This window comes from Echeneis naucrates, chromosome 20 (genome assembly GCF_900963305.1).
Source record: "Echeneis naucrates chromosome 20, fEcheNa1.1, whole genome shotgun sequence".
Taxonomy (NCBI): Eukaryota; Metazoa; Chordata; class Actinopteri; order Carangiformes; family Echeneidae; genus Echeneis; species Echeneis naucrates.
Window position 1 is genome coordinate 7,077,890 of NC_042530.1, and position 14,340 is coordinate 7,092,229.

General features: G+C 40.5%; 2 protein-coding genes across 2 annotated transcripts; both read left to right on the forward strand.

Annotated features, from left to right (window-relative positions):
- Positions 1–3,149: 3,149 nt before the first annotated feature.
- On the forward strand, positions 3,150–9,457 carry hhatlb (hedgehog acyltransferase like, b). Its single transcript, XM_029528933.1, has 12 exons — positions 3,150–3,318; positions 4,296–4,433; positions 5,785–5,852; positions 5,938–6,051; positions 6,655–6,849; positions 6,938–7,147; positions 7,743–7,914; positions 8,049–8,193; positions 8,268–8,303; positions 8,381–8,582; positions 8,663–8,804; positions 8,881–9,457. Exons 2-12 carry the CDS (start codon positions 4,328–4,330, stop codon positions 9,090–9,092), a joined length of 1,602 nt encoding a protein of 533 aa, XP_029384793.1. The 5' UTR covers positions 3,150–3,318; positions 4,296–4,327; the 3' UTR covers positions 9,093–9,457.
- Positions 9,458–10,326: 869 nt separating this feature from the next.
- Positions 10,327–14,229, forward strand: klhl40b (kelch-like family member 40b). Its single transcript, XM_029528932.1, has 6 exons — positions 10,327–11,616; positions 11,899–12,059; positions 12,174–12,281; positions 12,387–12,572; positions 12,789–12,938; positions 13,169–14,229. Exons 1-6 carry the CDS (start codon positions 10,492–10,494, stop codon positions 13,278–13,280), a joined length of 1,842 nt encoding a protein of 613 aa, XP_029384792.1. The 5' UTR covers positions 10,327–10,491; the 3' UTR covers positions 13,281–14,229.
- Positions 14,230–14,340: the final 111 nt, after the last annotated feature.

A 14,340-nucleotide genomic window follows, 5' to 3' on the forward strand; every position in this document is an offset into this window, starting at 1 on the left:
TATGCCATTTCGTTCTATAAGCTAAAAAGGAAGCTGCATTCTATATGTATATATTGGTTTATTTCAATTAAAATAATGTATTTAATTTGGTGAAGTATTTTATTTATTTGGCAAAATATGTGCAGATGGTTGAAATATAACTGCAAAAGGGCCTTTATCTTTTCACTGATATTTCATGGACTTTCAACACGATAGCATCTTTAAATCTTCTGTCTGCTGCAGGGTGTGATCGACAATCCAGCGCTGGTTTACTTCAATGGAAGAATCTACATGTACCTGATTAAAGTGGGCCTTTCGAAAGATAAAGTGTGTTTCCGTCAGCATATGGAAAATGTGATGGCTCACTATGCATGTGACTGCTGGGATGCAGAATCCAAGGCCTTTTATGTAAATCTCTCTCTCTTTTGATTGTTTCTCATAAACTCACTTCTGAATGGCCACATCTTCCTGGTTTATCCTTATACATGGTTGTTTTTCTCTGTCAGGGCTGGATAGAGATCGTGGGCTGTGCAGATCACTCGTACTATGACCTCTCATGTCACTGCAGAGCCACTAAAGTCCCTCTGGTGGCAGAAAAGGCTTTGAAAGAACCCATATCCTTGTTACGTCCCAGTCTTGACAACCTGATTATAATCCGCACAATTTTACATTTAACCTTTTCAGAACTTGCTAAAACGAATGACTTAAAAAACAAAAAGCTACATTCACGCTAAAAATCTTAGTTCTCGGGTCAGAAATGAATTGACATCAACTGTTTTATTATCTTACATTTCAAATCCTACACTTAAGACGTACAGAAGGAGCAATAAAAATAGAAGGCCAATGCTCAAGCTTCTATTTTTAATTTAATTTCAAGAACAGAAACTATAAGAGCCAGAAAAAACTCTCAATATTACTTCTTGATCTTTTGTATTTGGACCTAATATATTAGGATGCAAAGCCAATGCTCAGTTGCATTAAGTAAAACATAAATTTTTCTCAGTCGTTCTGAAATATTTTTAATTTGTATCTGTTTTGCTCCGTAACTTCATCACAGAAGGTCATAAATGTGGTCCAGTTTGAGCCAAAGGAGCCATAGGTATGGCCTAAAGTTGGTCCGGCAGTACCTGGCTGTCTGTGACGAATGCTGCATCACTGATCAAGAGAAGCTTCTCAATGAAACTGGGTAATTATTGATCAGTAAAGTAGCATAATGTTTTCATTTCTTAACTCATTTATCAATATTCTTTTAATTTGCTAATTTGTATTTACAGTTAGTTGAGCTTCGAGTCAGAGGGCCAAAAATTTTCGAGTCAGAGGGCCAAAAATTGGCAGTGACCGAAGACATGGCCAACGTGAAGAGGTTTCAGAAAACCTTGCACGATAAGAGGTGACTTCAAACCAGCCTTTCACTCTGTGACAGAACAGTGCATTGTTCTTATGGGAAAACAAACATCTCTATTCTCCCACAGTGGAGGAGTTTGTCCCCAATGTAATCGAGCCCTCATTTGGCATCGGCAGAATCATGTACTCCATCTTCGAACATCCATTCATGTCCGGCAGGTGGATGAACAGGAATTAGATCAGAGAATTTATTTTTGCCGTGTCTTTTAATAAATGAGCATATGTTTCTTTTCCAGTGTTTCAGCTTCCCTGCGACTGTAGCTCCATATAAATGCCATTTGTATGAGTGTGGTATATCTTGTTTGTTTTTTTTTTTTTAAATGTACTGATTGACTAAATTGTTTTGCATGTGACTGAGCTACCAGTGTTGGTTCGAGATCTTACTAAGTGTTGCAATGCCGAACTACGAATGGAGTCGGAAACAGTCTTAAAGTTACGTCATTTATTATAAGACACATGGATAAGGGGGCCCAGTGGACTGCGTCACACAAACCGAACCGTTTACGGACCCGAATAACCTCAAGTGTCGAATACACGGCAAACTGCACTTCATTTGTGTAAAACCACACCACCGCACACATGAGACACGGCAACAAGTCCGGTGATGAAAGAGGGATTCATTCGTGGACTACAGATCTTACTACGGGGACGTGACAAAACAAAAACAATGAATTTTAAGAGCTAGTCCGCCCTTCACAGGTGTTCACCGGCACAGAACCAAGACCGGGGCGGACTAACAAAAATAAACACCGGCACAAGGACAGCAGGAGCAATGAATGTCTAAAATAAAAACACAAACAAAACACCATTACAATCTAACATTTACAAAAATCCTTTAATGTCTAAAATGCCTTTTAAAAAAAATATACCTGTGCGCCGTAAGCCTCACACACAGCTCTACTCATCCCAGTCGTGGTGTACAGCCTTCATCTGGGCCTACACAAAACAGACATTAAAAATACTTTGTTTAAAAACTCCTATAAAACATTAAAACTCACCGATACACCTTCAACAGAGACACAATCACCCTTGCTTCCCACGGAAACTGGCATCTCCCGGGCCACCCGGCCACTTCCCTTTTAAGTCATTGGCCAAAGGTGCAGCAGCGCCCCCTTGAGGTACCACCCGTCACATGAGGGCACCATGACCTAGGCTGAGGTGGAGAGCAGGTACCCAGTGTTTGAAGGACAGAAGACCAACAAGTATATATAATAATAATAATAATAATAATATATTATATATTATATTATATATTATATACATACTGGATGTGTAGCATTGTAGCATTAAAGCAGAAAAACATGTATCTTTTATCCTTTATGCCATCGCTGAATTTTCCAAATAAACCACACCTGACGCACACCTCGTACGTGCAGTAGGTATGCTTTGTTTTAAAAGCTGTAATGCTGCCAATACATTTACTTGATGGTGTTCTTTGTTACTGTCACTAGTCGGCACTGCGGGTTGTTGCACAGCTGCAGATCGCTGTAGAATGTGAAACACATACTTTTGACTACAGCTAAAAATTGCAACAACCTTAATCACTCCCAGAACAGACCAGGCAACCACAAACACACTACTGTATAAGATAATGCACCAGATCTAATTTCAGAGGATAAGTAGATCAGAGGCCCCGATGGACCCCTGATGTGATCTGGTTTATAATCTATTATACTGATTGGGCCCCTGATACACCCTCCTCTGTGTCAGTGGTCAAAGTATAAATACCTCTTGTCACCTTTACCCCGGCAGCTCCCTCTCAGGGAGTCAGAGGGACCTGCAGCCCAGCCTGCGCTGTGGATGCACAGCAGCTCTAACACATCCCTCTTCTGAAAAACTTCTTTCAACATTATATTTTAACCGTCTTTCTGAACAAACTGAGAGAAAGGGCTTGTTTTTGGCAACTTCTTCGGGCTTGCAACTGCTGCGTTCAAGGTCAGTGTGACAACAGGTGCTGCAGAGGACGGAGTGAAGAGCATGACTGAGTGGCATTTTCACCGCAGTCATCTCCAACAGATATTCTGGACGGAAAACCGGGAGAGGATTTCATGTGGATAATCATTTATTTGGCATGTTGTGTTTTATTTTGGTTGAGTTTGGCGTCTGTTTACATTGTTATTGTTCTTCAGTGAACCTACTGAAAAGACTCAGTGGAGGAAAGATGTGGACAAAAATAGCAGCAGCTGCACTTTGTTAAAATCTTGACCCCTCTGAAGTCCAGTCAGTGTGAACTTGCCCATTTGCCTTCCGCTTCTCTTCACTTGATGAAGGTCAGGACAGATAAAATGATTGAGACTTAGTGTCATTTGACAGAGTTTTCAAACCACCCAATTTATTTTCCATAAGGAGAAGTAACAGGACAGGACAATATAGCCCAGTTTGTCGTATAGGTAAGTGTATAATAATCAAACACTGAGCCATATTCCTTTGCATATGTTTGACACGTTAAATATTAGGCTAAAAGTCATTAACCTAATGTTTTTAAATATACTAAAGTGCTGTGTACAGCGCACAAGTACTTCCACATTCCTTTGCTTTCAACTTCTACTTCATTACATTTAACAGGGAAATAGGGAAATACATTTTACTCTACTACTCAGGTTGTATATTTTACATTCAGAATTCGATCAATTCATTTGCTTCAGTGCATATTTCTGAATAAAAATGATTCAAATAACAGAATGACATAATGATAGGGATTGTTCTGTACAATTTTTACTAGAACATAGTACTTTTACTTTTGATCCGGTGAGTATGGCTGTTTTATCTGTCGAGCCCATAACCATAATAAACCCCATTCCTGATGTAGAGCGTGTGAGTGGGGTTAGACTGAGAGCGACAGGGGGAGGACTTGATTTCTATGCCAGCTTCCATTGTACAAAGCGCTGACTGATCTGATGGTTTGTGTTTAGGAGCCTCCGGAGCTCTTCCTCTCTGTGCCACCATGGGGATCAAAGCTGCTCTTCCCAAATATGAGATCTATTTCTACAGCACAATGCTGTGTCTGGCCATGTTCTGGGCCGCCAGCTGGATCTTTGAGGTGTCCAGTTGTGAGTATAACACAACAGGCAAACACAGGTAGACACAGTTGGAGAATGCCCAGTGTGGATATTTGAATTTTATAAAGTTTCAGATCAATAACTTGAATACAAATAATGTGATTTTCCAAATACATAGAAATAACATTAGTTAAAGCCCCACACAGATGCACACTAAAGAGGTAAAGGAAAAAAGACCAAAACCCCATAACCTGCTTCTGTTTGATGACCCTGATTGCTGTTGAAATGCGGAACTAAACTTATAGATGTGTTGTCAGTCATGTACAGTGTGTCACACCTACACAGCCCTAATTAGAGGCTTAATCACACTATTAGATGAAAACGCCTGTGCGGGTCCCCCTTGAATACATCAGGGAGGGAGTTGACATTTGAAACAGGAACTTGCCCTACTGGCATTTCTTATATAAAAATAGGACTGTGGAACAAAAAAGTAGTTTTCATTCACATCTAAAAGACCTTCAGCTTTCATAATGCCACTTTTTAAGTAAGTGCAACACCACGCCTGTCTGTCATAGTGCAAGGATGATGTTTTTTAACTGGCTGAAATGGAAACTTACATCTTACAATAGACTAAAGCATTGAGAATAAGGAGCAGTGCTTTTAGATAGAGTGCTACTTGGCCTAGCCATTCTAAATGACCTCAAACATATCATCAGCATTTTTATGCTTAAACCTCACTAGATATTACTGATACTGACATATCTGTGATGAACTACAGTGTTGGTGATATTATTCAAGACGGTAGGGATGTCTTTCCAACATCATCTTGTCACAGACCATGTGATCAGAAAAATAAAGTACAGGTCAAACTTAAAAAGAAATGTCTCCTCGCAGTGCTGTGGCAGCATGAGTGTAGGTGGTTCAGTGGAAAATAGATGAGCTCTACATCAGCAAATCTGCACATTAGTTTAGTCTGACACTGACTGTGACCCTCCAGATTTGAGCATACAGTAAGTCATATGGCATCTTACACTGCTGCAGTAAAGTTACATACAGAAAACAAAATGTACATTTACAGGCACTGTCACTGTGTGAGGGTGCAGAGTTGGAGCTATGCAGACTACGCAGACCACACAGAGGAGATCAGGTATCAGTATTAATAACACAGAGCAGAGGAAGAAAATAGGCCCTGTGTTGGACAAGGAGGTCAAAATAAAAGGTGGAAAATAACACACCACTGACAAAGAATAACGTAAATGTATGTGTGCTAGTATGTGCTGTTCCTCTTTGTGTCGTAATTTTCCCATCAAACATTATTGTGACAAGAAGCCAGGCAGTCAAAGTGTAACTGGTGAAATACCATCAGCCACTTCTTACGCTCCGATATCTTTCTTTATTCCAGCTAATGCAAATAGAAGGAATTTCAAAACCACAGTGAAACCAGGATGGTTCTACTTTGGGAGAAAAATGGTAAGAGAACGCAATTTGTTCAGACAGAGTTCATTGAGACACATTTATTCTTTCTAATTTTCTCTTTCTGCTCACTTTTCTGCAGGATACAGCGGATTTCGAGTGGAAGATGTGGTTTTCCACATTCAGAGCGCATATCCTATTTGCTCTCTCCGGTCACATCCTGTTTGCCAAGATCTGCACCATGCTGGCTCCACAGGTTCTAAATAACTGATAAATTGATTCATTTATTGAGCTTCTCTAAGGAAGAGTAATGTGCTAACAAAGGTAAAGTACTTGAGTTTAATGATCTGAGCAAAGCAATGAGCCACGATGAAATAAGATGGAAGAAACAATGATGTTGTTTGACATGATGAATTTATCTCTCACTATGCTGTTATTATGAATACTTGACATTGGAAAAATACACTTTGTCACAATTTATTTTAACAAGATTGCAGAGTAGCTTTTTATATCATTACCTAAACAGGAGATGATAAATGGGACCAGGTGGAGAGAAAGCACTGAGCGAGAATTAAAGGGAGGGATGACTGCAGCTGAAGAATGAAAGAGACAGAGAGCAAGAAATAGAAATGCAGCTCTATATTTAGCAAGATTAGTAATAACAGTTTGGTTGGACACCAGCAGATCAAATGCCATGTCAGGCAAAGTTTCTGTCCCTATAGATTTGATTATAACGTGTCACTTTGTGTATTTTAAGCAATAAAATAGCTCTTAAGGTAATTTTTTGGTTCTCTGGAAGGTATAAACAGTTTTATCTTCTGCTGCATCATTAAGCTACCCTTGTCTGTCCCTCCCACAGCACAGGTCCTTGGTGTACATGGTGTATGGACTCTTTGCTGTGTGGACCAGTATGGGCTGGACCTACATCACCCTCATCCTGTCCCACTGTATCCTGCTCTACAGCATCTCATTAGTGAAAATCCGCTGGCTTTGCTTTGTCACCGGTCTGTGTACCCTTGCCACATTCAAGTGTGAGCCCTTTGTGTCCTGGCAGGTAAACTGCCCGCAAAATAGTCTGAGGAGTGATTGCACAAGGTTATAAAATCTGAGGAAATAATGTTATTCTCTTGCTTCTTTTGGAGGCTGGATTTGTGGAAGGGGACTTTGAGCTTCGTCATGTTCTCTTCTATGGAGGTTGTGGGTTTACGATCATGCGCTGTATGAGCTTTGCTCTGGAGAACTGTGAAAGGAAAGATGGAAACTACAACATCTTGGAGCTGCTCAAGTACAATTTCTACCTCCCCTTCTTCTATTTTGGGCCTATTATGACCTTTGATAAATTTTATGTTCAAGTAAGTCAAAGCAGTATTTTTTAAATTGCCATTCATTCAACAGTCTTCTGTTACCCTTTAAAACAAAACAGTATTTACTGACTACCGATAGGTTTCCCTGCTTGATTATAATATTTTAGCTATCTGAAGAGGGAAAAACAAACAAGCAGCGTCATTTGTCATGAATATACTTTTGCTTTCCTGTTAAGTATATCTGCAGTCTGATGAGCAGGACCTTTGTGCCTTTGAGGATGCTTTGACGTCTTTAAGATATTGTGATCATGAGGAATTGACATATTCTCTCTTGTTTCTCTTGGTATCAAAACATGCTGACAGATATAATGTAAAAAAACAAACAAACATGAAGATTAAAAATACAGAGTTCTCTTTATTGCTTTGTTCACATCAAGGACAGAGTCTGTGAATCCATTTAGATTTCATGCATATAATTACATGCAATATAGAATTATACTATATGAATCTTCAACACCAAACTCTCTCATGCTATTTGTAATGTTTAGAAAGGGTGAGCTGCATGAGCTTCAGCAGAGCAGGGTTGACATTAGCTGTCTGAGACCACAGACCACATTTGTGACACGTCTTCTGCCCCCTGCAGGCCAACAAGTCAGACTTGATGAGGAAAGAGCAGGAGATGTGGAATATCAGTCTGCAGGGCCTGATCCATCTGGGGGTCATCATCGTGGTGGACGTCCTGTTCCATTTCATGTACATCCTCACCATCCCCACTGACATGAGGCTGCTGAAACACCTCTCTGATTGGGCTCTAGGTCAGAGCTGCCTCCTGGACATGACTGGATTTTAATGTTGTGGGACATAAGTAACATTTTAAACATGTCTTATAAAGGTTAATTGTTCTTGGTGTAAAACGAAGACATAACTCATATCCTTCCATCGTTTCCAGTGGGTCTAGCCTACTTCAGCTTGGTGTATGACTGGGTAAAAGCTGCTGTCATGTTTGGGGTCATCAACACAGTATCCAGACTGGATCATCTGGATCCTCCCAAGCCACCCAAATGTATCACAATGCTCTATGTGTTTGCTGAAACGTAAGTTGAGTATATGCAGCTTGATCATACGAGGTTTGTCACAGTCAATTCTGATCTTTTGTTCATTTTTATAGGCACTTTGACAGAGGAATCAATGACTGGCTATGCAAGTGAGTTTCTCAGTAGGACCAATAGGTTAAACTAAATTTGTCAAATTCAGAGCCAGTGATGATTTCTTTCTCCACAGATATGTGTATGATTACCTGGGTGGAAAGCACGATAATGTGGTGGAGGAGCTGGTAGCTACACTGTGCACCTTTGGCGTTACCATCCTTTGGCTGGGGCCGTGCGAGGTTGTCCTGATCTGGGCTTTCTTTAACTGCTTCGGCCTCAACTTTGAGCTGTGGGTCGCCAAACTTTTCTCCATGGAGCCTTTTGCATCTATTGAGGTTGGCTTGGAGTACAATATGAGTAAGAATATAGACTTAAGTGACTTTATGTATTTTAATTTATTCTTTCTTTTTGACAGATGACAATGACAGAAGCAATGTCCCGCCGGATCAGAGCGATCTTCAACACTTTCAACTTCTGGAGTATTGTTTTGTACAACATCTTGGCACTGAACAGTTTGGACTTTGCTAAGCTGGTCACCAAAAGGCTACTTCTCAAAGGTGATTTAGGTTTTTTGTTAAATCTTTTTCTCCAAGTCTATTTCTAATGGCATTTTGCATTTCCTTACCTTCCCAGGCTTCCCTATAACCACCATCATCGTCATGTTTATGACCTACTGTCTGATTCAAGTGATTAAGGAGCGAGAGAGGAGACAGGCCCTTATTGATGATCCTGATCCTCTTCCACCTGCTCCCCCACCAAATGCCACGTGTAGCCTGGCCGGTGCTCCAGCTGCAACTGCCCCTGCTCAGGCAGTTGCAGATCCCAGCAAGGAAAAGGCAGAGTAGATGTTACTGTCCGCCTAGTGTTTCAGAGAAAGAAGGATCTAGCAGCCGACTTTATTACTTCCATTCTAGATTTTATAAGGTGACTTTTAAATCGGTGCTCAACTTCTGCTAATGTTAAAAAATGGCTTTTAGTGTAAATATGTTTCCCATCATTTAACTGTAAATTAAAAACACATCTATTTTATTGAAAGATAATAATGTTGTGTTATTTAATGTTCAATTTCAATCATGTGTATACTGTCTACTACCCTATGCAAATGAATAGTTACAAAACACTGCTGCTAAACTGTTTAATAATAGTTAATTAAAGCTAAATTTTTATTTACAAAAACCCGTGTTGTCACTCATGATGCAAAAAATAAACTAAAAAGATTTGTTCAGTCATGTTTTGTGTCTTTATGGAAAGTTCCTGACCTTTCCAATGGAGCTATCTACATATGAATGAGCCAGAGGGGCCTTCTAGACCTTTTGAGTCAGTGGCGTATCTTGTTTTTAGGATGTGAGATATTTCTGTAGCATTACATCAGCAGTACGCTTAATTCCTGTTTCATCCCTTCATTCTGGAAACACTTTGAAACATTGAGCAGTGGGAGAGTCATGATCACATTTGTGATTAGTTGCTGGCAGTGTGGCTCAAAAGGTAAAAAAACAAAACAAAACACGAGTATATATTATATAGATATACCTCACATATGTGATATATGCCACACTGGCTTCAAAATGACAATCCAACCAGAGATCAGGTTATCGCAGTCACACCGTAATCAGGATTTTACCTTTTGGACAGTTGGTGTTACCACATAATGTGTCATGATGGATTCATTCTTACTTATTTCATTTCAGATGTTATTTTTTTTTATTGTTTTATATTGTTTTTATGAGGTTGTTTGTGCATTTGTTTTGTGTAAATGCCGTATAAATTAAATAATATGAGAAAATCTGCAGGTTATACTGAGGCCATGATGAGTCAGTCGCAGAGACCAGATGAGGCAGCTTCTACCCACACCTCCTTGTGACTCAGGTCAGACATATTTCCCATGACAGCTGTCTGCGGGTGGGTGGATGTTCTTGGGGAGTGGGTAGGGTTTGGGCTGGAATTGGGAAAGAGGGACTTAAGCGTGGATATTACATTTCATTTTGGTTCCAAAATAAAGCCCATAGTTCCACACTGAGCACCCAGTCTATAAATAACCTCCCAGTTGGAGCGCAGTTGAAGTGTCAGGACAGCTGAGGGAGTGGGCTGCCCCGGGTTCAGCTGGTGTGGGCTATCAGCAGGCTGAGTCTGCGTCTGAATCATCTTTCCAGGCTACAAATTAGAACCGCTCTGCCAAAAAGAAGATCCACTTTTTGTTTGAATTTCAGCCCTTGAAAGGCTTTTCTAACTCACCTGCCAGTAAAAATGGCTCTACCTTTAAATCCTACAGACGAGCCCAGGATATACCAGCAGACGCTGCTCCAGGACGGTCTGTATGACTTGTTGGAGAATGAAAAACTGGTTGACTGTGTGCTGAAGATCAAAGACAGGGAGTTTCCCTGCCACCGGCTGGTCCTGTGTGCCTGCAGCTCATACTTCCGCTCCATCTTTCTGTCTGACCTAGAAGAAAGCAAAAAGAGGGAGATTGTCTTGGAGGATGTGGAGCCTGGAGTCATGGGGCTGATCCTCAAGTATCTGTACACCTCCAAAATCAATGTGACGGAGCAGAATGTTCAGGACATATTCGCTGTAGCTAATATTTACCAGATTCCCTCAATTTTCACTGTATGCGTCTCTTTCCTGCAAAAGCGCCTGAGCCTCAGCAACTGTCTAGCTATCTTCAGGCTTGGCCTGATGCTGGACTGCCCCAGGCTGGCTGTCTCTGCGCGAAACTACGCCTGCGAGCGCTTCCAGCTCATCTCCAGAGACGAGGAGTTCCTCCAGCTGCTGCCCAGTGAGTTGGCAGCCATCTTAACAAACGACAACCTGAATGTAGAGACAGAAGAGGCCGTGTTCGAGGCTTTGATGAATTGGGTATCCCGGGACACAGAGACCAGAGAAAACGAGCTGCCGGGTTTGCTGGACTGTGTGCGTTTGCGCCTGGTCAGTGACGATTACCTGAAAGAAAAAGTGGAGAAAAACAAACTGATATGTGCAAATCCTGATCTGCAGCAGAAACTCCAGCTAGTTAGGGATGCTAACGCTGGGAAAATGCCAGAGGTTAAAAAAACCAAGAAGGACACTGGTGGCGGAGAGAATGATGGGGACAAGGAGGACAAAGAAGAGGAAGAGGAAAGTCTTCTTCCAGGAATCTTGAACGACAACCTCAGATTCGGCATGTTTGTCAGGGACTTGATATTGATGGTCAGCGACACTGGGGCTGTGGCCTACAATCCAACAGGAAATGACTGTTTTGTAGCATCACTCTCCACGCAGATTCCCAAGAACCACACAAGCCTGGTCACCAGGGAGAACCAGATTTTTGTGGCAGGAGGATTATTCTTTGATGAACAGAACAAGGAAGATCCACTGTGCTCTTATTTTCTGCAGGTAGGAGAGTCTCTCTTTCAAGATTTGTTAGAAGTAAAAATTTGGAGCAATTTCTTCACAATACAGCAAATGTATTGTTGTGCATTAAAAACCCACCTCCCCTTTCACAAGTGAGTCTAGCCAGTATTTGTTCAGAGTCTTGGAGTACATGTTTGGTTTGCACACCTGATACATGGAGTATCTGTTCTTCTCTGCCTGCATGTATTACACTTCTGTATTGGAGTATAATATAAATACTGTAAACATAGCCCATGTACAAATGTTTTACTCCTGCTGCCTTAGTATGATCCGGTCAGTGCCGACTGGCTGGGTATGCCTCCTCTCCCATCTCCCCGCTTCCTCTTTGGGCTGGCTGAGGCAGAGAACTCCATCTTTGTGTTGGGTGGGAAGGAGCTGAAGGATCAGGAGCTCACATTGGACTCAGTTTTGGTCTATGACAGACAGTGAGTACAAGTTTGAATTCATGTATCAAATCTGGAGGATGAAATGATTTAAGGCACTGCTATTCTCAGGACCGATAATGAATTTATGCATTTGCTGGTGTTTTGCATTGACAGATCTTTTAAATGGGGTGAATCAGAGTCTATTCCTTATCCAGTTTATGGACATGCAACAGTCTCCCACAATGATGTTGTATATGTGATTGGAGGAAAAGGGGGCAACAAGTAAGCACAAAGTGTAATCAAAACATCTATTCATTTAAAAATACGTTTTTCTCTAATACTTTTAGAAAAGAGAGGTACTATTTTCTTTGTGTTTCTCATGAAAAGGAGCTGTCTAAACAAAATGTGTGCATATGATGCCAAGAGATTTGAGTGGAAAGACCTCCCACCCATGAAGACGGCACGTTCTTTATTTGGAGCTGCTGTTCACAAGGACAAAATATATGTGGCAGCAGGAGTCACCGACAACGGACTGACTGACTCTGTGGAAGTGTACGACATCGCCACCAAAAAGTGAGTTCATCAGAACTGGTGAATATTGCTGAAAAAAGGTCAACATGGCAGCAACATGGTTCTTTCATGAAGGCGCCTGTGTTACAAACCTATGAGTCTATGCGTGTGACCATTTTTTTTTTGGCCATTTGTAATGTTGCACAACTGACCAATAATTGTGCATTAATATTAATATTCATGCGTTAATTTTGATTTCTCTGTGTTAACTTCTTTCAGGTGGTCGGACTTTGTAGCATTTCCCCAGGAGCGTAGCTCTCTGAACCTGGTGTCTTTGGCTGGCTCACTGTATGCTGTGGGAGGTTTTGGTATGATGCCTTTGGAGGACAGTGATGAGCTTGTTCCCAAAGAGATGAATGATGTCTGGAGGTGAGTCACATGTCTGTTTTAATCAATCACAATTCCAGATTAACAGTTAGAGATAAATATTTTAATTTCATCCAGCCAAAATCTGTGATAAAGAGTAAATTACTAGATGAATTGTCTTTAAACAATTATCAATTAATGCAGAACATAGTAGACATTAAATACCATAACATGTTGACTTTTAGTCAATATATGTGGATGTCTAATGAAAAACTTTCTGTCAACCTCTTTAGGTATAATGAGTCAGAGGGAACGTGGAAGGGGATCCTCAGAGAGATTCAGTACGCTTCAGGAGCCACTATCCTGGGGGTCCGCCTCAACACCCTACGCCTCACCAAGATTTAAATCCACCTCTGATGCCCCTCCACAGAAATCCATGTGGGAGTCCACATGAATTTTAAAGCAGTGCAAAGACAGGTACAGCCATCCTAAAAGTCCCAGTGACCTGTAGCATGAACACAGATGTCATAAATTGGCTTGTGTCTGGTGTTCATCTTACTTAGCACAGTTAATTGTACAGAAACTGTAATTCTAGCCTTCTGTCATGAGTTTTTTTTTTTAATTATTATTTTTTTTATGTTTAGCAGCAACATTGTGTATTTTTTTTGCCAATTAACAGAATAAAGGTGCACGTCAAAAACCCAAAGTCTTGGGAAACAGTCATGTGAAATATGCTGAAAAGAAGTGGTGCATTTCCCAACAGATGGCAGCAAAGTCATGATGAAACATAACACAGTTCAAAAATGATTTCAGAGACAAACACACGGCACACGTTTCCATTTTCAATAATATATCTATACTGTTTAATATTGAAATGATTTCATTACGTTCTGCTGTGTTACAGATGGTAGACACTAGTCAATAATACAATAAAAGACAGAAAATACAGTCTAATGTTATTAGCACCTCTAGACACTATTGTCCTTGTACTGTTTTTAGTATTTTAATATAGCTGAACTTGACAACTACGGCCTACACATGGTCTTTGTACACCAGAGTTAACTAAGACATAGTGTTTACATTATAAAGTAGAATCAGCAAATAACAGTACACATTATGATTATTTTAACACAGCTGCAAAATGAGTAAGTATGAGAAATGTAGAGGGTACGTGAATAATACATCTTTGAATTGACTATGGCATTGGTGCCTATGCTTATCGTCACACATACCCTTCCCCAATGAGGGAAAGTCGCCATCAGAAAAATTTATTTAGCTCTATAACTTTGCCCAAAACATTGTAAGATGCAAACAGTAAACAAAAGCAAAAAAAAAAAAGGAAAAACAATATTCCCTCGCTGTCTTTTTATTTTTCTATAGTTATATTTAATCAAAATCCAATTCTCACATATAGCCAAAGCTTTCTCCAGACCATCTTTGTGAAGCTTTATTAAATGCTATGAAA